Here is a 25,048-nt window from a genome sequence, read left to right on the forward strand (position 1 = left end):
AGGCCGCCCTAGGCCTGAGTCCCAGGAGGGTCCTTAGAAGAAGAGGGGAACTTGGACGCAGACATTCACGAGGGAAGGCGGCCAGTGACGATGGAGGCGGAGGTGGGGGCTGTGCTGTGTGAGCTGGCGGCCACCAGCCGTCCCAGGAGGCTGAGGAAGATCCTCCCAGACCCCGGGGAGCCTGGCCCCCCACCTGGACCGCCCACTTCTGGCCTCAGAGCTCCTTACATTTTTATTTACGTCATCCTCGCCCCAGGACGCTTTCCTGTTAGTTTTGAGAGAGAGTGGAAGGGAGGGAAAGATAGAGAAACATCCCTGGGAGAGAAACACACCGATCGGCTGCCTCCTGCACACGACCCGACCAGGGCCCAGGCTGGGGAGGAGCCTGCAACCGAGGTACCTGCCCTGGACCGGGATCGAACCCGGGACCCTTCTGTCCCCAGACCGACGCCCAACCACTGAGCCACACCGGCCGGCTGGCCTCCAGAACTCTGAGAGAAGGCGTTTAAGTTGCGTAAAGCGGCAGTTAATAGCATGTGGTCGCGGCAGCCCCGGATGCAGATGCCAGAGCCAGCACCTGCCCCTCCGCAGCCCTGGCTCTTGTTCTGGTGACTGCCCTCCTCCCACCACCCAGGCCGTCCTGCTGATCGCAGGGCTGGTTCTGGAATGACTGTGGCCCAGACCCGCGGGAGGAGAGGGACACTTGCTTCTCCCGCCCCCCCCCCCCCCAGACCCTCCTCTTCCCCGGGACGTTGCTGTGTGTCGCTATGGGCCCGGCCACAGCCTAGGACGTGGGGGCGGGGCAGACAGGGCAGCGCCTGGGCCTAATGACCGTGAGCTGCCCCCCCCACCCCCCGCTGCCTGAGGCCCCGGGACCGGGTGGAGCTGAGGGAGGGGCTGGAACGAGCCTGTACCCCCTCTGTCCAGGCTCACCACCTGCAGAGCCGCCGAGTGTGCGAGTCTGTACAGCCTCCCCTCCCCCCCCCCCCCCCCCGCTGATTCTCCGAAACGATGCCTCAGTGTCCCCAGCAGCTCCCAGTGGGCCCCCTGGACTGCAGGCAGCGAGTGAGAGAAAGGAAAACGTTCACCAAACAGTCTTTTAGGTGAAAGCACTACCCAGGAGGGCGTCTGCCCGGCCGCGCCCCCAGGTCTGCCCTGGGCACCTGGCCTTGGCTTTTTTGGAGGCTGGAGCGGGGGGTGGCGTCTTTGTCTGTTGGGGTGAACTTGGGGGGCTTAGAAGCAAGAAAGGCTCATCACTCACAGTTCCGGAGGCTGGGAAGTGCAAGGTCACGGGGCCGTCAGGCCCGGCGTCCGGCCCGCTTCCTCGGCGGCTGCGCGGGCCCTTTTATAAGCACATCCCAGGCCGCCCACCCCAGCCCCGCCTCCCAGCACCACCGCCCGTCCTTCACTTCGGCGCCTGAATGGGGGGCACAGGCGTTCAGTCCGGAGCAGATGGAAAGACCCTCTTACCCCAACTAGCTGATCCCCCAGAGCTGTCCACGGCCGAGGCTCCTCCCTCCGGCCCTGCCCGCCACCTCCAGGTCCCTCCTTCAGAGAAAACGCCTCAGTTTAGTGGCCCGCGCAGCTCACCTGGCTTCTGAGCCCGACTCACCTGATGTGTTCGGTCTGTGGGTGGAGTCAACACGCTCCTCCTCCTTCGGGCTGAGTGGACTCAGCACCCAGTCAGGGCTCCCTGCGGGTGGGCGGGCTCCCCAGGGCCAGGGCTGCGGGGCCTGCCTGGGCTGTCCTTGCTGCCTCTCACCATGGGCATCGCTGGGCACTGCCAGGCGCTTGTGTCCTGAGGTTGCCTCTTGCTGTCTGTTTGGTTCTCTTCCGCCCGCACCTGGGAGCCCGGGGCTGACAGTCCTTGGCTCGGGGCGCAGCCTCCTGCCCCCCCGGGCTGAGCCTGCCCCCCCCCGGGCTGAGCCTCCCCCCCCCCCCCCGCCCCGGCTGAGCCTGCCACCCCCTCCTGGGCTGAGCCTCCCCCCCCAGCTGAGCCTCCCCCCCCCCGGCTGAGCCTGCCCCCCTCTTCTGGGCTGAGCCTCCCCCCCCGCCCCCCGCCCCGGGCTGAGCCTGCCGCCCAGCCTTCTCCCGGCCAGAAGTGGAGCTCCCTCCGTGGCAGCGCCCGCCTCGGTCCCGCCGGCAGCTTTCACTTGTATTTTTCTATGAACATACGTTCTCCTCTTGGACGCTTTGAATACAATTATTTTTTAAAACCCTGTGGGTCATGGAGCCCACAGGAGCTCATCGTAGAAATAGAAAACACAAAAGGAGGGGTTAGAAAACAAGAGACGCTGGGAAGGACCAGGAATAGGAAACCTTCCGAGAGGGCCCTTCAGGTGTTAAAGCTCCATAATAGCCGAGCGCACGCAGGACGCTGCGCTCTCCACCCACGAAAACTTAATTACCGCCAGAACAATGGAGATCTATATGGAAACCGCTCTCATCAAGTCCATGCGAGGAGGTGGAAGTCCCTGCGATTTCAGCCTCTTTATTAAAAATGTAATTACTCATCGAAACAATGGGACCGGGCGGCCTGCCTCCGCGGGGCGGCCGAGGGCTGAGGGCCGAGAGCTCGGTCCCCGGGGCAGCGGCCACGGGCCTTGGACAGGAAACCCGCACGCCGAGGCGGGAAGCCGGGAGAGGGAAGGGCCACACGTGTGAGAAGTGAAGGGCAGAGGGCAACGCAGAAGAATACGGGGGACCTGAGTGTCGGGAGAAATCACAGGAGGCCTCACAGCCACCAGCCCCCCGCCCCCCGCGAGCCGCCCTCTCCTGCTGGACAGACGGACGAGGGCTCTTCCCAGAGCTGCTCCTCCCGACGCCACCCGCGGGTGCTCTGGGTTTTGCATGAAACATGCAGCCCTCTCCTGCGGGCAGTGGTGAGCGCGGGGCTCGGCTCCTCTGGAGGGGCCCCGGACGGTGGGCCCTGGCTGGTGGGACCCGGACGGTGGGACCCGGATGGTGGGGCCCAGACGGTGGGACCAGGCTGGTGGGACCCGGACGGTGGGACCAGGCTGGTGGGACCCGGACGGTGGGACCTGGCTGTTGGGACCCGGATGGTGGGGCCCGGATGGTGGGACCCGGCTGGTGGGGCCTAGACAGTGGGGCCCGGATGGTGGGGCCCAGTGGAACACTCAGATAGGAAAACGGGCTGGAAAGAGGCAACACTTGAATGAACTTAGGGCCGACGGGGTGAGCAGTGTGGCCCTTCCCCTCAGGGGCCAGGTGGTAACCGTCGTGGGCATCGCGGGCGAGAGGCAAACAGGCTCTTGTGCACATTCACACGCCTTTTCAGTGTGGCTCCCAGGTCGGACAGAAGCAGCCCCAGCGAAGCCCCAATTTCGACGACGGTCTGGGGCCTGGCGTCCGTAGGACTTTGGAATTTTCTTTTTTCCTGGGAACAAGTAGTTCATGTCCAAGAAAATATCACATTTGAACACCTCAGGTCAAATCACAGAAAATCGAGTTACAAGTAAAGGCAAGATGCTAATCCCAAGACCAGTCCTTTGGGTGAGGTCTGCTCAGCCAAGCGACCTGCTCAGGGCTAGTCCGCCCCCCCGCCCCCCCTTGCCCAGGCAGGTCCCCTCACTCCCCCGTCAGTCTAGTCTCCCTGGTGGCTGAATGGGGCAGGATCGGGAAAGGGACACGGTGCACCCTCACCCTCGGCAGCTCTCACTCACTCACCTTCGAGCACAGAAGTGGTGCCCAGGCAACTGCGATCCCCACACACACACGCCGTTACAAACCTGCGGGGGGAGGGGTGCCCGCGACCGCTGCCTCCCTCCTCCAAGTCCCAGGCGCTTCTGCGTGGCGACCAGACCGCCCGAGTTAAGAATTTATACACGTGCCTGCACGCACAAAACTACAGTTTCTTACTGCGCTGCACAAATATTGTGCGATTTGTCATATTTAAAATAAGACAAGTCGGGTGATTTAACCTCAGCCAATGGATCTTGTTCTTTTAAGTGGCTGGGTTGTAGGTGTCGTTCCATGATTTAAGCTCCCACTCAGCCATTTCTAGCTTTTTGGGTTTTTTTTTGTTAATCTTCACCCGAGGATATTTTCTCCACTGATTTATAGAGCGAGTGGAAGGGAGGGGAGAGAGAGACAGCGATGGGAGACGTCGGCTGGCTGCGCCCCTGACATCGGCGAGGTCCGCGTGGCTGCCCACGTGACTCGCGGGTTTCTAATTCCGGGGGAGCTGAGAGGCTTTTCACCAATGTTGGCTTCTCTGCCGCTGGCGGTAAAGCCACCTTCACAGTCACAGGAAGTCACGTCCACGCCCCTTCCATTCAGAGCATTTCACCCACCCCGACTTCCCATCAGTCCCCTGACTTCCATCAGGTCCCCCGACTTCCCATCAGTCCCCCGACTTCCCATCAGTCGCCCCCGACTTCCCATCAGGCTCCCCCTGACTTCCCATCAGTCCCCCCCGACTTCCCATCAGGTCTCCCCGACTTCCCATCAGTCCCCCGACTTCCCATCAGTCGCCCCCGACTTCCCATCAGGCTCCCCCTGACTTCCCATCAGTCCCCCCCGACTTCCCATCAGGCTCCCCCTGACTTCCCATCAGTCCCCCCGACTTCCCATCAGTCCCCCCGACTTCCCATCAGTCCCCCCACTTTCATTCTGAGAGACTGAATGAGGGCTTTCCTCATCTCCCTGTTTGAAAGTTAAGTAGATGTTACCTCTTTTGGACCAAGGACTAACTTGTTCTTATTTCTTCCTAATACTTTAATGTAACTCCCACATCCGCTGTATGTACACAATTCTGAATATTTAACTATGATCTGCATTACAGAGTCCAGCTCAGTAAACGTGAACGGGCAAAGCACAACTTCTTTCCTAACAAACCCTGTCCTGCATCTGCGCCCAAGGTGCTTCCTGTGCAGCAGCGGCGACGCTGAGCCTTGAAACGCTCCCCAGCCCTTTCAGGACCTGTGACCCCGGCACCCCCTCCACCCGGCGGCCCCACCACCCGGCATCCCCTCCACCCCCTCGAGGCCCCTGTGCCGACCTCGGCCTTTCTGCACCTGCGCTGCAGGCACCCAAGTGCTTCTGCTTCCCGTGATGAAAGGACTTTTCTGTCATTCTCTGTCACTGAACCTGCTCTAACTGCCCCCCATGAGATCGGACACGGCTCCGGGGGGCAGGACACCTCCCTCCTGAGAATCACGGAGCCCAACGAGGCGCAGCGGCTGAAGCACAAGCCTCGGTGAAGCCAGGCAGCGCGGCCGAGGACGGTCCCGCTTAAGGAGACACTTGCTGGCGACAGTGCGGACAGTGACACGACAACAGGGGCGCCTCTGACCGCGGACCCCAGTGCTGAGGCTTCGCACCGGACAGTCAGCCGAGCTGACAGCCCGCCCACACCCTCCGCACAGGCCGGCCTCGCGACATCTTCGCTTTATTTTGGTAAAATAGCGTTTTCTTCACGTTTACGACTTACAGAGTGGGACCCTTACCTTCCTCCCATCCTCAGGTTTTCACAACTAGAACTCTTAGATTTTCCTATAGAAAGTATTTGTCTGTTTCTATCTCATTTAGCAGCTTAGGGTGGACTCAATCCGGGAGACTTGCCAAGTCTAACCGACATGTCTGTCGAATGCCACAAAGGAGGTCTCGTGGGACCAGACAACGCCCGGGGTCACCAGCACCCAGCCATGGAGGCCCCTCTGCACCTGCAGCTGGGACGAGGCCTCAGACCTTTAGAAAGTTCCGAGGAGGCAGGAGAGCATTTCTCCCCAGATGTTCAAGTGGCTTCCTGTGCCCACGCTGGGCGGAGCTGGAAGAACACAGAGAGGGCGACCCAAGACCCACGACCACAGCTTCCATCAATCACTGTGCTGCCGGGTGACGCTCCCCAGGTCACAGAGCTTCGGGGTGCAGACGGCCCAGCGGGCCCCGGGGTCAGTACGCCGCGTCGAGGTGCTTCCCGATGGTGTTCAGCTGGATGTTGGACGCGCCCTCGTATATTGTACCTTAAACAAAGGGACCGGAGTGAGGACCCGGCTGCGTGTGCGGAAGGCACAGCTCTGCGGACAGACCTGCACCTGCTCCACGCTCTGCTCCGCGCCAGTGCCCCACGCCCCGAGCATGTGGCCTGCGGAGGCGGCTGTGCCTGCGAGACGATGGCCCTGCGCCTGGGAGTGGGATTCCGATTCCAGAACCCGCATCACACAGGCCAGGCTCCCGTCCCTGAGCCGCCAGCGCAGAAGCCCGAGGGCCCTCAGGACCGCGGCCTGCAGGGCGGCTTCCGTGCTCCGCCTGGACAGAGCCTCGGATGCTCAGGCAGCTTCTGAAATGGTGACTCACACTTCAAAGAACAGACGAAACAAACCCCAAATGTTAACGGTTTTAGTAAAAGAAAAATTAAGGCAGATTTTTAAAAATCCTCACCCGAGGATGTTTTTTCATTGATCTTCAGGGAGGGGGAAGGGGGGTGAGGTGGGGGAGAAACATCGATCAGTTGTCTCCCATATGTGCCCCCACCCAGGATCCAACCTGCGACCTGGGCGTGTGCCCTGCCCGGGACCTGGACCCCAACCTTCTGGTGACAGAACGACGCTCCGACCCACTGAGCACGGCCAGGGCAGGACAGAGTGTGCTGTGGTTTTACTAGGTCTGCCGAGGCATTCGGAAAGGCAATTTGATGTTTTTAAAAGAACCTGTAAACCCAGTTCTGGAGGGAAGAGGTGGGAAGCGCAGCCAGAGGAGAGGCAGCCCCTGGCGCAGGCGCACACACCGCCGATACGGCCCGCACACCCGTGGCGGCCGAACCGACGGGAGCAGCCTTACCGATCTTGGCGTCTCGGAAGTACTTCTCCACAGGGCAGTTCCTGGTGTAGCCCACGCCTCCCATCCAGTCGATGCATCTGCTGGTCGTCAGCCCCGCGACCTACCAAACACAGCAGAGGTCACCCGTGTGACCTCTCTCGTGCCGTGCGGGCGGGCGGGCAGAGCAGACATGGGGTCTGATAGCCTGGCCCTCAAGGGAGGTGGAGGCAGGAGCTGACAGGATGAAGGGTTCAATGACTATGTGAGGCTACGGAAGGAGGACAAACTGCTGAGGCTAGGAACAGCAGCCCCGGGACCTGGCCGAGTTCTCAGGCCACGTCTGTGTAACACGGAGCTCATCTGTGTAACACTGAGCTCATCTGTGTAACACGGTACACACCTGTGTAACGGAACACGTCTGTGTAACACAGAGCTCATCTGTTTGAACAGAGAGCACACACACGGGCAGCCCCTTCTGGGTGTTTCCATTTCCCATCATCTCCATGGCATTCACTCGCCCTGACGTGGAACCATGCAGGCGACGCCAGCACTCGGACGAGGCTGACTGGGGGTTTACGAGGGTCCTCCCACCTGAATTGGGCGCCATGGTTTCCATGTGGGACCCTGGGGACACTCGGGACCTCACAGAACGAAGGCCCTTTCCGACGGAAGCGCCTGCGTTTTTATTATTTTTTGAATTATTAGCAGCAGCAGCAGCAGCAGCACTTCACCTCGGACGCGTAGTACTTGGCCATGGCCGCCTCCTTGATGAACGGCTTCCCCGCCTCCACCAGCCGCGCGGCGTTGTAGGTCAGCAGCCGCGCCGCCTCCAGCTGGGTGGCCACCTGGGCCACCTGGTGCTGCAGCCCCTAGACAGGAGGCCAAGTTAGAGAAGGCGCCCAAGTCCCGCCGATGGGCGACAGAGACTCAAACATCCCCCAAGGAACCTACACTCATGTTGTAAAAATACTTCACAACCTGCCACCTGCACGGCATGTGTTGCTTTAAGAAGTTTTCCAAGTTCATGTAATTCTGTATCATGTCAAGGTTGAAAAAATTAATGATCACCAAGTTAACTTTAAAAATTTGAGTTATATTTAATAATTATTTTCAACCTTTTTTATGTTCAAGTGGAGGTTAAACAAAATTCCAAAAGAGCAAAATTTTGAATATACATTTGCATTTGCTTGAATTAAGAAAATTTTCATTCTCATCTAGTTGCTCGAGCTTGCGGTCTAGCGGAGAGAATGATGTTAGCTCAGGCAGAGCAAAACCAACTGCTCTACTGAGAGTAAAGCTTTTAAAAACGACCAACTTGAACCCAGGCCTCACACAGACATAAAACTAATAAGCTGCTTTTCATGATCAAACTTCTAAGTTTTCTTTTAATCACCCCGAGAAGCATCTTTAGAAATGTCACCCCTGGCCCTTCCTCCTCCCCCATGTCCATGTCCGCCGCTTCCTGTGTGCAGAGGGACCACGCCTCCCTCACCCTGCCCCGCGTCTGTCCCTCTGCTGCTGCTGCTCTGAGAAAGTCCTCGAGGACAGACGCCAGGACAACAGATCCTGTAATTCTGATACCACCCCGCATGGCCCTGGGAAGTCGGTCTCTGTGCAGAGGATGGCGGTGGTCACGTGACTGTGGGGACCCTGGGAACTCAGTCTCTGTGCAGAGGATGGCGGTGGTCACATGACTGCGGGGATCCGGCCAGGCCTGCTGTGCTCCCACTTTGCAGACCTTGACCTGACTGTGCACCCCCAACCCGGGGCCCCTGCATGCGTGCGGTGCGTGTGCTGGCATGATGCCTGGCCAGCACCCCGAGACGCAGCAGGCCGGAGCGGGGAAGGAAGAGCGGCCAGAGACCGAGCTCACGGGGACCGCCAGACCCGCGGTGATCCCTGTGGTCCCTGCCGATGAGCTGGGTGAGCTGTCAGCTGCTCCAGCCGCCAACCTGCTGAGACCTGCTGAGGGTGGGCCCCAGCCCCGCCCCTGGCAGCCGGGAGCTCTGAGAGCCAGGCCACTGGGCCAGGCCAGTGCCGCCCCCACGCTGGCGGAGGGCACCTCTCTGGCGCTTTGCTTTCTGTGCCGAATGCGCCCGTGGAAGGGGCGGGGCGGACCGAGGAGTCTCCGGAGGACCCTGTCACTCACTGAACACTGCCGGCCTCCGCCACGCGCTGGCACCTGCCCGCCGGAGGGAAACCGCCCGGAGGACGGGCCTCATCTCTACCCGACAGAGCGGGCCCTCGGGGTGCAGAGCGGGCGGGGCCTGTCTCAGGCCTAAAGCCAGTAACACAGACGACCAGGACCTGAGCCCGGCAGTGACTGCAGACCCGTGTGCGGAGCTTGGGAAGCCGTGCGGAGCCACCTCCAAGGCTCTCCCAGACACCCTGGTCCCCTCCCTCTCCCACTGGGATCCAAGGGTCCCCCACGGCTTTGCGCCCCCTCTTCACTAGCCGGAAGGCAGGCGAGTCCAGCACAGGGAAAGATACTAAGGATTATATACCTGAAAGTCAAATAATCTTTTGCCAAACTGCATCCTTTCTTTAATATATGGAACAGTGTAGTCAAAACATCCTTGAGCCAATCCCAGCATCTGAGGGAAGAAAAGATCAGAATTTCTTATTTTGTTACAGAGCCCGAACCTGGGCAGGGGCCAGTGTGGCTAAGCCAGGCATCAGACTCCCGCCCAGGGCGAGTGCAGAGCCGGAGCCGAGAACTCACGGAGCAGGTGGGAACACCGCCCGCTCACACCCTAGAGGACCGCCCAGGCCGTGGGGCAGCCCCGCTGCAGCTCCTCCTGGCTAACCACGCTCCGCATCGGCTGAATGGTCCCCGCTTAGAAATGGTCCCTGAGTTCAACGTTACGTCATCATGAAGTCACATCTAACCACGGCATGCCATGCAGGCTCAGAAAGGGGGAAAGAGAAGCGGCAGGTTAAGCTTTGGGGGAAATGCCCACAAACTTCAATATTTCAATCGAACACGTCACCTTTCCTCTAGCCGTTTATTTAGAACTTCCTGGAGAACAGGATATCGTGTAAAAATTAAAGGACGAAAACAAAGGAGCAGAACTCCGACAGAACAAAGGGAGTGCGGCCGGGCCCCTGCACTCCGGCTCTGAGCTTGGAGGGTGCCTGTCACCCTAGAACGGAAGTTGTTTCACCTTAGAATAGAGTTTTCTATTGGCGTGAAAACGGAAATAGGCGGCTGTCCGCTAAAACCGGCCTCCCTCTGAAATGCTTTCACTGTAAACCCTGAAAGTCTAAGTCTCTGCGGCTGCAGAGGGTGGAGGACGGGCACCTTCAGACCCGCTCCCTGGGGCCTCGGTCCCTACGAGGCGCCCGCCGCCCCCTGACCTTAACTTCCGGTCGGGCTGTAAGGCCACCCGAGCAACAGCCGCCCCCAGCAGCGTGCTCTGCGCCAGAGCGTCTACGTTGGCTGCATGTCTGACGGAGCTGAACCGCAGAAACCCTTTCAGAAGAACAGAGAAGCCAGTCTCTTCAGTAAGATGTTATCTAGTTCTGTGGGGAGGTAAGCGTTACGATTTAAGAATATTCTGTTAGCAAACCTAGCAGCCGTGAAAAATTCTCGAGTCATACCACAACATTTAAGCAATCCAACAGCTATAGTCTGTATAATAACCTAAAATCTAAAAGCTCTTCTGTTTGTGAATTCCAGATATTCACTGACTAAAAGTAAATAAATATATCCTACAAAAATGATGTAATTTATAAAACCAAAGGCTTTACTCATTTTCTTAATCTAAGAAATAACCATACCACGTAATAGAAACCTGTGCTATGCATGACAAAGGGCAAATATGATAAATGACTGAATAGTTCTCACACCACATATCTATTCAATGCAGCTCTTGTATTTCAAGCGTCTCACACACAAATCCCCTGAATTTCACATGCAAAACCAAGAACAAACATTTCATTATCTATTGATTAGAGACTTGTACTACATAGTTCAAAATCACTTCTTCGTAAATTAGAATGTTCTTCCAGAATGGATTTCATGCGTTAAAGACTTGATTTAAAATAAAATACTGCATCTATCACACAGCCTGGACGTCATCGATGCCGGTATCGGGCGAACGTTCATGTTCCGAAAGCAGGAAGCCGCCACCTGAGCCCACTGTTGGTTCTCAGGACCTCTCTGATGGGGAGCCCAGAGCCCTGCGGGCCTGGAGGGAGGGCGCCCCCTTGTGTCCGCACGCTTCCCCTCTTGCTGGCTGCACTGCATTTCCCCTTCCCGCTGTTCACTGACCGGCCCCGGGAGAGAGCGTGCCAGGGCACAAGGCGACCCACCTGAGCAGCGATGCCTATTCTCCCTTCATTGAGGCTCCCTATGGCGTACTTGTAGCCATGGCCCACCTGCCCCAGGACATTGGCTTCTGGAACCTGGAAAAAACCAATTATTTCTCAATTTAATTCAACATAATTCATTTTGATTGTGTGTTTGTGTGTGTGTGTGCACGCACGCGCGTGTGCGTGTGTGTGTTTTAAATGTTGCCCTAGCTCAGTGGTCAGCAAACTCATTATCAACAGAGCCAAATATCAACAGTACGACGATTGAAATTTCTTTTGAGAGCCAAATTTTTTAAACTTAAACTGTATAGGTAGGTACACTGTTATTTACTTAATTAGGGTACTCCTAAGGCTTAGGAAGAGCCACACTCAAGGGGCCAAAGAGCCATATGTGGCTTGCGAGCTGCAGTTTGCCGACCACGGCCCTAGCTGTTTTGGCTCAATGGATAGAGCATCAGCCTGGGGACCAAAGGGTCCCGGGTTCGATTCCTGGTCAGGGCATGTGCCCAGGTTGCGGACTCGGTCCCCAGTGGGGGGCGTGCAGGAGGCAGCTGATCCATGATTCTCTCTCATCATTGATGTTTCTATCTCTCCCTCTCCCTTCCTCTTTGAAATCAATAAAAGTATATTTAAAAAATGTTTTTGTTGGTTTCAGAGAGAGGAAGGGAGAGGGATAGAGGAACAGAAACATTAACGATGAGAGTCATTGATTGGCTGCCTCCTGACGCCCCACTCTGGGCCTGTGCCCTGACCGGGAATCGAACCGTGACCTCCCGGTTCATGGGTCAGTGCTCAACCACTGAGCCTCGCCGGCCCGGCTGATTTTTTACTTTTAATGCACATCGACTGCAACGCGTGTGCCGTGACCCAGCACAGTGCTCGGCCCCAGCTGTGTCCCGTGGTGAATGGCTCCCGGCACGGCTCTGGGAGAGACGGCCCCTGCCCAGAACCCGCCGGCATCTGCTGGCGACGAATGCGTCCAGAGGCAGGAGTCGCTCACGGCTCCTCAACAGCACGAAGGAACGAGGTGTCCCCAGCTCCTGTCCGCATGGCCCAGTGTGAGCGACACGGGGAGTCGCAGGAAACACGGACTCCCTGTGGCCGCTCGGGCGGGAACTGTCCCGTGGAGACTGTCACCCAGGAGAATGCATGTGTGTGCACGTGCGTGTGCGCCTAGAGAGGAGGGAAGGGGGGAGGTGACCGTGTTCACGCATCATTTTCAAAAAGCTGCACCAGAAGCAGCAAAAGATGCACTGGCTTTAGGATAAGGACAGCGAGGAGAGACGGGCAGATGGAGAAAGAGAAGAGAAAGCAGGAAGAAGGAAGGCAGCCATAAGGCCCCGGCACCTGTGGGCCAGTCTCTCTCTCTAAAGTCCACCCTCACGGCCTCTCTCTCTCTAAAGTCCGCCCTCACGGCCCCTCTCTCTCTAAAGTCCGCCCTCACGGCCCCTCTCTCTCTAAAGTCCACCCTCATTTTAAAAGACTCAACTCAGAACTGAGGGGCGCTGCCCGGTGATTCCCATCTCCCTGAGCAACACCCCCACCTGGTGGCCTGCGCTGCACCGACACAGGCTCCTGCCTGAGCCTGGCCACAGCATCACGCGGGTAAACGGGTCAATTCCTGACTCAGGAACTGCCAGGCAGCCAGGCTCCCTCTGGCCTAACCCTTGGGGAGCACAGCGATCATGGCCCCGAGCACGTCCTCGTCCGAGCCCACCGGGCCCGCGGTCGCCGCCTCCCCGCACCCGCGGTCCGCGCAGAGCGGCTCACACCCGCCGACGCGCTGGAGCTCCGACACCCACCTTGACGTCCTCGAGGGTGAGCGGGCAGGTGGACGAGGCCCTGATGCCCAGCTTGTTCTCGGCTTTCCCCACGTGGAAGCCCTCCATGTCCCGGTCGACCACGAAGCAGGTGATGCCTCGGTACCCCTAGGGGAGGGGATGTGAGTACCCGGCTGATTAGATCCCTCCTTCCCACCATTCAGGTAAACAGAACCCAGAAGGGACCTTTAGCGAGAGCCGCCGGGGCTGGCACTGCAGCATGTAGACGACAGGGAGGAGCAGAGGGCCTGGGCTCAGACTCACTCGCCTCGCCCCCTCCTTCCTCAGAACCCAGTGGGGCTTTTACATGATCCAGTTACAGAACCACATGATCATGGGGACTCCACGTTTCATACTCCATTTCATTAAAAACTTCAGTCTTAAAACGTAATTCAATTAAATGTCACATTCGAGAAAAGACAAAAGTTAAAATGTATTTACTTTGCTGTATGTCTATTTTCCAATTGAATAAAAGAGTCTTAAAACTAAATGTACTAACCAGGTACCTGGGTTTCTCATCGTTAAGTAGGGAATGAGAAATGAACCGACACCGAGGATGGCCGCCCCGCGGGCGCACACCTGCACAGCACCAGGAGGCTGGGCTGCGAGGGAGGAGGGAGGAGGGAGACTCCAGGACAAGGCCTTGGGGACCTGGACGCGGGACGGAGAGAAAGAGGACAGACGGGGTGTGGGAACTGACCGCGCCCGGATCCACGTTCGCCATCACCAGGAAGAGCTCGGCCTCCCGGGCGCTGCTGATCCACATCTTGGACCCATTGAGGACGTAGTGGCCCCCCTTCTTCTCGGCTCTGGTCTTCAGGGCGAACGAGTCGCTGCCGGCCCCGGCCTCCGACAGGCAGAAGCTCCCCACCTGCGGGGCACGCGCGCCAGTCACTGTCACACTCCGCACGACACTCTCTCGGCAGCAAACACCTGCTCAGCCGCCGGCCACGCTCACAACCTGCGCGCTTCCGGGCGGAGATGGCGCCCGATGGCAGTGTCTCCCCAACCCCGTCTCAGGCAGGCTGGGGCCCAGCACACACGTCCAATGCTGAGTTTAAGTGAATGGGCTCCTCCAGGAGAAGGACAGCGCGATGGCCATGAGCCCTCCAACGAGGGCGTCACAAAATATCATCGGGTCAAAGAGTAACTCCACCGTCACACGACCGTTCTCTCAGTTTCTAAGGGGCAGGCGACAGGCAGTGCGTTTAGCGGCGTGCACGCACCAGGGGCCTTTGCGGGGCCCGCTCTCCGGCCCGGAGCAGCCATTCCCCACACGGCACGTCCCCCCAGACTGAGCACAGAAAGCCCCGCCCGCCCCCCGCAGCCTCACCTTGGCCGTGGCCAGCTGGCTCAGGTAGGCCGCCTTCTGCTCCTCCGTCCCGTGCTTCCGCACCAGCCCGTTCACCACCGTGTTCTGGATGTCGCAGATCAGCGCCACGGACGCGTCCACCTTGGCCAGCTCCTCCACCACCAGGACGAGGGAGAAGAAGGAAGCCCCGGTCCCTCCATACTTGGCGTCGATGTCCACGGCCATGAACTGCGGGGGCAGGGCGGCGCTTTACAAGTCAAAGGTAAGCTGTGGCCACGCCCCTCTCAATCCTGTATTTCCCACGAGTGCCTCACTGTATTTATGCACATGACACAGACCACACGAATCTGGAACGGTGACATAACTAAACGCTACGCTACCTGCTTCCATTTGTGACCTAAAGAGCAAAGCACAGGGAAGGCGCTGTGAAGACCAGGGAAGCATGCGAGAAGCCTGCCGTGAACAACCCCGACGACCCTCACCGCTCAGGCCTGCAGGTGGCGGCCCTTCCCACTGGTGTCACTGTGAGGAGGACACTGAAGGGGGACCTGCTCGTGGGAACGTCCGCTCGCACTCAGCACCACCTCCCCAGCCAGGAGCTGCCCCTGACTCCTCAACCCTCCAGGGCGGCTCCTCTGAGCCACTGCAGCAAACCCCGACGGTAGCAGAGCGGGCACAGCTGGCGGCGCTTCCTGGACCGGCTGGACCGGCGGCCGGGCTTCCCAGGACCCCCAGCTCCCCGGGTGCAAGTCCTCGTTCCAGGAAGAGGAGGTGGTGCATGTAGTTCACCACCTGGCGCGGGAAAGTGGCAGGCGAGCGCCCCCTTCCTCTCCGACACTCTGGCCCCCTCCACTGCCGTCTGGTGGTGGCTTTCTGTTTGAAGCTGGGGGACACGTAGCTGGGCTGAAGGGACAGCCTCAAAGGGAGATGGAAGTGGTCGGCCCCGGAGGAAGCAGCGAGGGCGGGGCCTGAGGCAGCGGCGGGAGCCCCCTGCAGAGCTCCGCTGCTACCCTCACAGGCCCTACATCATCTAAAAGCAGGCCAGCACTTTCACCCGGACGGTGTTTGCAGGGATGGAAGTGGAAGACATGCATGCGTACCCCTTGCTGAAACAGTCCTTGTATGACTGACTTCTCCATCTTTGCATTTTCATCCATGGTCGAGACCAAAGGAGCAACTTCTTCCCGGGCAAATTTTTTAACTGTAGGAAAAAATACCGTAAGTCTTTGCTCTATTGCTATGACGTGCAGTACTTTTTTCAAAAAGAATTTTAAATGAGTGTCAAACAATTCCATTCATGAACGCAGGTGCACAGATCCGCCCGTGTGCTTGGACCTCATGCCGCAGCCCGACCCGGCCAGGGGCCCGCTCACCTGCGCTCTGGATCATCAGCTCCTCGTCGGAGAGCGTCTGCAGGGGGGCGCCAGGGAGCCCGCCGCCTGCCGGGCTGAGCAGAGCCTCGGAGTGGGAGGCCCGGAGGGCACCCGGAAGGCTCTTCCAAGCAGGCAGGCAGGTTGGGAAGTTTCGTCTAAGCTGTAAAAACAGTCCCCGTTGAGTAGGGAGCCCACAGGCACACGTGTACACACATACACACACCACACACATGGATAGGGAACATACACCACACATGTACACATATATGCACACACGTGTGCACACACGCGGTAGGAGAAGTGTCAGAACATCAACTTCTCGTTCACGGTCATGGGAACAAAAGCAAACACTGGCTTCGGGGATATTACTCCTTTGCCAGCAACGAGCTGCTCCGAATGAACACATTTCCCAGATGATTAACTTTTACCTGCAAGGAAAGAGAACTTTCTAGATGGAGCTCATGCTTACGTCTACGGCCTGTTTTGTTTCTTCGGCTGCTCAGTGGGAGGAGAGCACAGCACAAAAGGGTGAAGAAAAGATGCTCTGGGCCGGCGGCGTGGCTCCGGTGAGCGTCCGCCTAGGAACCAGGAGGTCAGGGCACAGGCCCGGGCTGCAGGCTCGATCCCCAGTGGGGGGCGTGCAGGAGGCAGCTGGTCCACGGTTCTCTCTCATCACTGGTGTTTCTCTCTCTCTCCCCACCTCCTTTCCTCTCTGAAATCAATAGAAACTTTTTTTTTTAAGAGAAAAGCAGCTCTGGAGTCAGAGCACTGGCCTCGAACCCTCGCACCTCATATCCAACAAGGCCGTGACCTTGGACAAGTGATATCTGACCTCCGTTAGCACCTCCATCCTGGTCCCTCCCTGTAAAGTGCAGAGAATCTGCTCGGAGTCCTGAGGACGAGGAGAGAAGCCATGGAAAGGGCCCAGCGAGGACCCACCAGAGAGGGCTCCGTGGACGGAGATGGCTTTCTGCCAGGTCCGCGGGGTCCCTGGCGGTCAGTCGTCATGACAGGCGCGTCCCAGCGGCGAGTGACCTCGGGTACCTGCCAGGCTAGGACACTCCCTGTCACCGTGTCCATTCTACTCAGCAATGGAGTTGCTACAATTTTATTGAAAAAAGAGGCCATCCCATTTGAAAGACTTATTACACCTTTTCACTGTTCTTTTGCGGCATTTTAGTAAAGGAGACAGGAATCAGCCATTTCCTGAGCCTGAGAACATGCCCAGTAAGGGCAGCTGGCACGAAGTGCACACATTATGTGATTCTTTTTTTTTTTTTTTTTTTAATATATTTTATTGATTTTTCAGAGAGGAAGGGAGAGAGATAGAGAGAGTTAGAAACATCGATGAGAGAGAAACATCGATCAGCTGCCTCCTGCACATCCCCCACCGGGGGATGTGCCCGCAACCCAGGTACATGCCCTTGACCGGAATCGAACCCGGGACCTCTCAGTCCGCAGGCTGACGCTCTATCCACTGAGCCAAACCGGTTTTGGCCATTATGTGATTCTGTTCATGAAAATCCAGAGGAGGGAGGGGGGCGGGGCGGGGCGGGGCGGGGCCGGGAGGGGGAGGGGAAAGGAGAGGTGGGGGCGAGGAGGAGGAGGGGGAGGAGTTGCGAAGGGCGCAGGGATGCCTCGGGGAGGAACATCTCCCAGCCTCTCTGGGTGATGGGCGGGTGCACAACTCTGTCAATGGGCTGAAAATCACTGTATCATTCACTTAAAATGACTGAGCTTCATGGTAGGGCAGTTTAGAGCTGTTTAGAAAGAAACCCATGCTTCCCTTTTCCCTAACAAGGAAGAGGCTGCCTCAGGCCCTGGCACCGGCCCGCTGGGCGTCCAGAGGGGAGGCGAGCGCTGGCAGCTTCCCAGCAGCTGCTGATCGCACAGGGCGCCGGGCACCGTGGGGCGGGCCAAGCGGTGCAGGGGCAACAGCAGCGCCTGCGTCACGGCAACTCCCTCCTGCGGGTTCTGGTGACACCCGCGGAGCCACTGACACATGGAGAACCGGAGGGAGCGCCCACTGCACCCACGCTGTTCCCTGCGCCGGCCATCGCCGCGGGGCTGTGCTGCGCATTCGGCTCCGATTGAACGGGACAGAAGCGCTGGCCACCCAGAAGGAAGACGAGTGTCTTCATTCCTCTGCTCCACTTCGCTTTGTGCTGAAAGGAGGAGGCAGGCAGTTTAGGGCAAAGTCGCACGGAGCTCCTCTCGTTCAGAGACAGAGTTGGGACATGAACATCTGGGCCAGGAAGGAGGAGGGACACAGTGCAGGGGGGAAAGTGCTCACTGGAGACACAGGGGCTGTATGCTGAGTGAGCGGAATCCATTCTTTAAAAAAATGTTTTTATTATTTCAGAGAGGAAGGGAGAGGGAGAGAGAGAGAAACATCAGAGACGAGAGAGAATCCTGGGTCGGCTGCCTCCTGCACGCCCCCTACTGGGGATCGAGCCCGCAACCTGGGCCTGTGCCCTGAACGGGAATCGAACCCTGACCTGGTTCCTAGGTCAACACTCAACCCCTGAGCCACGCTGCTGGGCTCCATGGTGACTTCCGAGAGCCCCTGCCCTGCATGGTGGCCGCCATCACGGGCTTGTCCACGGAGCACCCACGGCACCTCCTCACAGTCTGTGCAGAGCAGCAGGGCTCCTGAGTGGAACTGGGGTTTTCAGCCTCGCCCAGCCCTCCCCAGAGCTTCCGTCCCATCTGTTTCCTATCAACCGCCAGAGCAGTTGCTCTTAGACGAGACGCACTGGTGACCAAACCTGGGGCCTGGGGTCTGGGGACGCCTGTGGGCGGAACCGAAGTCCAGGGACTTGGATGGGTTAGAACCACACCTTCACGTCCGCCCTCTCGCAGAAACGTGTTTTCTTCCCTTCTGAGCGTAGGCCATGAGTCCCGCGGGTGAAGAGTGAGCGGTGACTGTCGCCAGAAGACAGGACAGATGCTTCCACATCACAGAGCAGTGGGTCCCCAGTCACGACAGTTACTCAACTGCTGCCGGGTCTTATTTCAGAAGCACCGATTGTTATATTACAATTTAAAATACTTTAATAACTTTATCGCAATTTATTTCCTCTGTAAGCCTACAGATCTATGCATTCTGAAACACGTTGAGAAAAGGCCTATACACTCTGCTTCACTGCCGTATGCCTCTCACCCACGACACAGAAATGGTTAAGATCCCCTGACGGCCGAAGGTTCTGGTAAATCTTTTGCTAAAGTCATTAACTTTGGCCAAAGTTAGCCACAACCTTCTCCTTGCGGTCAGCACAAGGAATGTTTACAGCACAAGAGGCAAAGGCAGACACAGGAGCAAAGGGGTGCTGACCCCCAAGGGAGAGCACCTACACTTCCCCCAAGGAAATGTCCTGCTCCGGCACGAGGATGCTTGCCCTGGAGTGCCAGCTCTCACGGCTCCTCACCAAGTGCGGCTCCTGGCTCCTCCCTGCAGACACGGGTGTGCGTGCGCTTGTGTGTGCCGTGACTTTGACTGGGCTTTACACCCACCCCCCCTCCTCCGAGAGCTTTCCAAGCCCCCCTGCTGGACGCTTGGGGGAGCAGAGCAGGTTTCAGGCCCCACGCCCGCGCACATCTGGCCATCTGGCCTGGCCAGTCCTCAGGCAGCCGACTTCTTTGTGGGTGAGATAAACTCCCCTTCTGCCCCCTTCGCCGCCTCCTGCCCCAGCTGCTATCTTTCCTGTCCCCCCCCCCCCCCCCCCCGTGGTCTCTGTCCGGGAGTTTAGCTGCACAAATGGCACAGCTGGCTCTTTGCTCTGTTTCCCAGGCCCGGGAGGTTAAGCTGCGCATTCTCTGGTTCGGCAGCAGCGGCCGTAACCTTCTGTTCTCAGGTGTCCTGGGCTGGCGAGGATAAGGTCTTGTGATTCACCAGCTGGCTGCAAGCAGCCCCAACTGTTTGGTCTTGCTCCATTTTCTTGTCTCAGTTTCCCTCCTACGTGCCCAGGGATCTCCCCAGCTTTCACTACACTGCCACACTTCTACCCTTTTAAGTTCTTCTGGCTGGCCCAAAAAGCAAGTTGATAAGACACAGATTAGCGGGAGAAAAACAAATTACGGTTTAATGGCATGTCCACGCCCTGTAAACAAGGTAGAACACCGAGTACCTCGCCAACACGGCAGAAGCCGGCACCTGAAACACCAGAGGAAGATGTGGGGGTGGAGCGCCAGTTATGGGCGCGACCAGGCGAAGCGCAGGACACAGCTCAGGCTGTCTGTCACCTGCTCGGATTTCTATGCGTTTATCTGAGCCAAACTGACAACTGCCAGGAAGCAAAATCCAACGGAGTGAGAAAACGCTCGGGGAAAATGGCCATTTGCCACTTATTTACACGTCGGAATCAAAGGGGAACACATAGGGTTACACGAAATCACCTGGTGATAGGGGAGGGGGCGGGAGAGAGCAAGGAGCCTGCGGGCCTGTATGAAAAGTAAAGCGATAGACACAGACTGTGAACACAGGCGGGTAGAAGGTAGCACACAGTTCACCGTTAACAGGATCACAACAGCAAAGAAGGGCTCTGGTGGGAGTTTGTGCCCTGAGGGGTCTGGGAAAAGGAAATGACCCTCACATTCCAAAGACATGTTATTCTAGATGCAAAGAGACCACAGGCAGGCTCGGTGAAGGTGAAGACGGACCCGGTCAAGAAAGATGCGGCCTCGGACATGCCTGCCCACCGCGACTGCCTGTTCGTGAACAAGCTTTCACTGCCGACCATCGGGCTCCTGCGGGTCTGCGGTGAGTGTGTGGCCCCTTCTCCAGCCAAGCGAGGCAGGCCTGGCTGGTGAGGGAACCACCCACAGGCTCCCGTGCAAACACAAGCGACCTTCACAAAGGTTGTCTTCTACTTGGTTTTCAGAACGTCTCCCATGTCTGCTGTTTCCTCAGATCACTCAGCCTAAAATAACCCTTATGCCACAGAAGCATGTATTGTCAATACACCAGTCAATACTTTGTTTCTGAAATTTCTTTCTCCCGACCCCCTTCAGTGTGGCTGATTCACTAGCAATGACAATCACTGTTGGCTTATTCACACCCATAGATTCCTTCCTCAGCTCATTCACACCCTTCCAGGCTCTTCCCGGAGCCATGCCGCTGTCCCTGTCCTGGCCCATAAACACTCCTGATCTGGGACCTGCCGGCCTTTCTGCCCGAATCAGTGCTTCTTGCACAGCTATTCTTTCGCATCTCAAATGCTTGGTGCTTCTCACTTTAGCCTTTTATTGTTAAGCTAACAAAATGGAAAACTAACCAAAAACCAGATGAATAGCTTTTGACCTACATTATTCCACACCTGTGCACTCTATCTGTATAACACAATCTGAAAGAAGAATTCTATGTCAAAGGGCAACATGAATTCAAAATTCTAATAGAATTTCCCAAATTGTCTTTCGCAGCAGTTAAACATTCTAACTCCCACTGGTAAACGTTTAAGGTGCCTGTATTCTGACAAGGAGAAAATTCTGAGATGTTCTATATTCAATTACAGGGGCCTGACTGGCTCCGTGGATGAGCGTCGACCTAGGAACCAGGAGGTCAGGGTTCGATTCCCAGTCAGGGCACAGGCCCGGGTTGAGGCTCCATCCCCCGTGGGGCGTGCAGGTGGCGGCCAATCCATGGTTCTCTCTCACCATGGGTGTTTCTATCTCCCTCTCCCTCTCCCTTCCCCTCTGAAATCAATAAAAATAGACTTAAAACAAGTAAGTAAAGGAAGACTCAGCGCTCAGTTGTGGAAGGTGAAAGGTTCGTTTTCCAGGGCAGAGACCCTGAGAGGAAGGGGAGAGAATCTAGGGCAGCCAGAGATCGTTGCGGTTGGTCTCCTGGGAACCAGAGAGAAAGGAGGGCGGCAACACCATTCTGAATGCCAGTGTCTAGGTGAGGGAAAGGCTCAGCCCAGGGCTGTGGGCGTTGCGCTACAGGGACAAGCACGGGCCTAACCGCTTACAGCAACAGCCACTGCCACCTGAATGCGTCCCATCCTCGCAGCCTATCCCCGCAGCTCTCCTGCTGATGGTTTCTCAGAGCGCACGCCTCCCTCCCCGCTTGGCCGACACACCTTGGCCCTGGCTCCCCACCCCTCTGCTGACTTACCCCGGCCTAAGCCATGTCTCTAAGCACATCTGTCCACACATTTGTTCAGCACTGGCAAGCCTCCTACTGTCCTGTCACGCATTTAACACATCTGCTCCGCCTCCCATTGAAACTGTAACGTCCCTGAGGCCAAGGACCCTGCTGGCGGATCAGAACTCTGCGGGGAGCAGACAGGCCCACCCAGGAGCTGGTGGGATGGCTTCTGCCCGTACCACTAGCTAGTGTTTACTAAGTATTTACAACGTGCCAAGAGCTGTTCTAAGCCCCGGACATCCCCCCTCCCTGACTGTGCTGTTCTCCCCACTGTGGAGAGCAGAGCACGGAAGGACGAGTGGGCATGTCCTGGGGGGTGAGGGCAGGGAGGATGCAAACCCAAGTGGCCTGACCCGAGTCCAGTTTATCACGCGGACAGTTTCTGTTTCGCCCCGGGCTCTCTCAGCCCCGATGCCAATAACTGGAGAACGAGTGCTGATGGCTGTGCGTGGCAGGGCATCGAGCAAGGCCCACGTGCCTCCGGCAGCTGGAGGGGCTGGCAGTCCCGGGCACGATGAAGGGAACAGAAACTGCCTGAAGTGTTCTAAAACCACCGGCTGGCGAGGTCCGTTCCGGCAGATGGGGTTGTTTAAACCAAATGAACAGGGGAGTTCCAATCGCCAGAACAGGAAGATCTGAGGCGGCAGCGTGGGACCAGCCCGACTGTGTGCCCGAGGGATGAACGCAGCCTCCCAGTCCCGGTGGAAGGTAAGTCCTGACCTGATGACCTGACACCGGCTCCTGGCCTCACGGGGAGTAGCAGGGTGGTGTCAAATGCGGTCCCTGCATTGTAAAGGCCCCCTCCAGGCGCCTCTCCGTGCACCCCTGGTTAGGGGCTGAAATAGCCTGACCTGGCACTCTCCACCCTCCATGCACGTGCGGTGACAAGTCAACTGTCACAGCCATGACGCTGCACCTCCCAGGCTCAGACTTTCCAGGGTCTCCACCGCCCAGAGGACAAAGCCCCAAATTCCTCAGAACGCCCCAGCCCCTCCTCGTTTCAGGACTCCCCCACTCCTCTCCCAGCCTCAGACCCACCCCAGCTCCAGAGCGCCCGTCTCTCCGGATGGCCCTGGAGCCTCTCCCTGCTCCGCGCCACAGGCAGGCGTGGACCCACAGCACCGGTGCCACAGCTGGATGAGGTGAGGCTGGTTGGGTACAGTTCCAACCTTTCCACATCAGATAAACTTCTTTTATTTAATTTTTAAAAATACGCTTTCATTGCTTTCAGAGAGAGGAAGAGAAACACTGATGAGAAACATGGATCGGCTGCCTCCTGCCCGCCCCCTGCTGGAGATGGAGTCTGCAACCCGGGCATGTGCTCTGACTGGGAATGGAACCCTCGTCCTCCTGGCGCAGGGGGCTCACTCAGCCAACTGAGTCACACCCCGCCCGCCAGGCAAAAGAGCAACGTCTTAGAGGTCAGTGTTGGGGTCTTTATTATTATATCTGCCACAGTGCCCAATGCCTCCTACTTGGCAAGAATGAGAGCGAATATTTCAGGACGGCTACCGCTGTGCGGGCACTATTCTCAGTGCCTCACCTGCACATACAAATCCATTTAATCTTCACAACAACCCTGTGGGCAGAGGTACTCTTAATCCCATCATTTTATGCACCAGGAAGCCGACACCCAGCGGTGAAGAAACATGTCCAAGGTGATACACTAGGAAGGGACGGAGCCGGGCTCAAACCCAAGCCACTGACCAGAGCCCACACTCCATCAGTGCAAATGCTTCAAGAAGGAGGGACGGTGATAAGCTGCCACGAAACCCACAATCCAAGCACAACGCGTCCGTGGCCCCGACTCAGGAAGGGGAGGGCGGCGTCCGCTCAGCGGGAGCCCTGCTGCCCCTGTCCTCGCTGAGGGACTCTGAGCACCCCCTTACTCTCATCGGGAAGTTCAACCACCTTCCAGGACGGGCGAGAGCCAAGGCTGCAGCCAGAGCAGCAAGAAGAGAAGAGAAGGGGCCGTCAGCGCCTGTGTGTGCTCCACGAATACGGGCCCCAACACCCAGTCCAGCTGCGAAGCCAGGCGGCTCTGCTCCACCACTGACAGCAATTACAGGGCCGTGTCACCCACGATCTAACCGCTTCTTCGCCACAATTTGCTAACATTGTCTGACTAATTCTCTGAACACCCTAAATATCAAATAACTGCAATTATCCCCCATGAAACAAAGAGCCCTGCCTCCAGGCGGCGGCCGAAGAACTTTCAACTCATCCAAGCGAACAAGAGGGAAAGGAAACGTAAACAGCCGCTGTCAGCCGGGCCCCGGGGCCCTGCACGGGCGGCAGCGGATGCAAATGTGGGGGCTCCGGACAGCGGGGCAGGGGGCAGGGGGCTCCGGACAGCGGGGCAGGGGGCAGGGGGCTCCGGACAGCGGGGCAGGGGGCAGGGGGCTCCGGACAGCGGGGCAGGGGGCGAGGGCGCCTGGTGTAAAAGGCCAGGCGCGAGCGGCGGGAGAGTCACCAGGTGTGTGGGTCCCGCGAGCAGAACTGGGCGCCACAGGTGGGCGCCCCGGGGGCGGGGTTTCCGCTCCAGCCCGGGCGGCGGGGCGGCGGGGCGGCGGGGCGGCGGGGCGGCGGGGCGGCGGGGCGGCGGGGCGGCGGGGCGGCGGGGCGAGGCGAGCCCATCGGGAGGACGCTCGGACCCCGGCCGCGGGAGGTCCAGCTCCGAGGGCCCGTCTAATGCGGGGCAGGAGCGCGGCCGGGGTGCAGGGAAGCTCCGCTCGGAAGGAGACCATCTTCCGTTCGGCAGGGGCGGGGAGGCTGACAATACCTCGGGGGAAGGGGCACCGGGGAGGTGCCATCGCCGCGCAATGTCACCGCAGGGCCCGACTCGGGGCCGGCCCACCGCCCGCAAGGACACCGCGCGCGGGCGGCCCTCGACGCCACGCAGGGAGCCGGCTCCGCCGAGGAGCGTCCGGCCCCCCGGCCCGCTCCCCCCGCTGCCGCTGCCCGCCGCCTTGCGGGACCCGGGCCGGCCACGGAGGAAGGTCTGACACTGACCCGCGGAGGGGCGGGCGCCCCGGTCCCGTTAGAGGACTCTGCCGCGGGGTCCCAGGTCGCCCCGATTCTCAGCACGGTGCCCCCAGCGCCCCCCCCCCACCCCGCGGGGCACTCACCAGCGCGCCGCCGCGCAGCAGCCGGACCGCCGCGACCTCCATCGGAGCCGCAGGCCAGGGCGTCGCACGCCGGCGAATTCCTCAAAACTCCGGGCCGCTCGCCAGCGCCCCGAGGCCACAGGGCAGGCCCGTCCCGCCCCCGCCCCGCCCCCTCCGCCCCGCCCACCACGCTCCGC

The 25,048-nt window shown here is 58.6% G+C and overlaps 1 protein-coding gene across 2 annotated transcripts; it reads right to left on the reverse strand.

Moving 5' to 3' along the window:
* Nucleotides 1-5,394: 5,394 nt before the first annotated feature.
* Nucleotides 5,395-25,028, reverse strand: ACADSB (acyl-CoA dehydrogenase short/branched chain). Of its 2 annotated transcripts, XM_059661797.1 has the most exons (11): nt 24,873-25,028; nt 15,600-15,759; nt 15,327-15,427; nt 14,248-14,454; nt 13,615-13,785; nt 12,897-13,022; nt 11,095-11,187; nt 9,285-9,374; nt 7,512-7,649; nt 6,802-6,901; nt 5,395-5,984 (listed from the first exon to the last, which is right to left on the reverse strand). In XM_059661797.1, the coding sequence occupies exons 1-11, from the start codon at nt 24,912-24,914 to the stop codon at nt 5,914-5,916; spliced, it is 1,299 nt and encodes a 432-aa protein (XP_059517780.1). In that variant the 5' UTR covers nt 24,915-25,028; the 3' UTR covers nt 5,395-5,913. The 2 variants fall into 2 exon arrangements, with proteins under 2 accessions (XP_059517780.1, XP_059517781.1); XM_059661798.1 differs by lacking the exon at nt 11,095-11,187.
* Between the last annotated feature and the right edge of the window lie 20 nt (nt 25,029-25,048).

Source organism: Myotis daubentonii, chromosome 13 (genome assembly GCF_963259705.1).
Source record: "Myotis daubentonii chromosome 13, mMyoDau2.1, whole genome shotgun sequence".
Lineage (NCBI taxonomy): Eukaryota > Metazoa > Chordata > Mammalia > Chiroptera > Vespertilionidae > Myotis > Myotis daubentonii.

Excerpts from the sequence above, each read along its gene's own strand:
- ACADSB (XM_059661797.1), bottom strand. The coding sequence starts at position 24,914 with ATGGAGGTCGCGGCGGTCCGGCTGCTGCGCGGCGGCGCGCTG. Across the intron at positions 15,428-15,599 it reads GCTGATGATCCAGAGCGCAG|TTAAAAAATTTGCCCGGGAA; the intron begins GTGAGCGGGCCC and ends TTTTTCCTACAG. Across the intron at positions 14,455-15,326 it reads AAGGACTGTTTCAGCAAGGG|TTCATGGCCGTGGACATCGA; the intron begins GTACGCATGCAT and ends CTGCCCCCGCAG.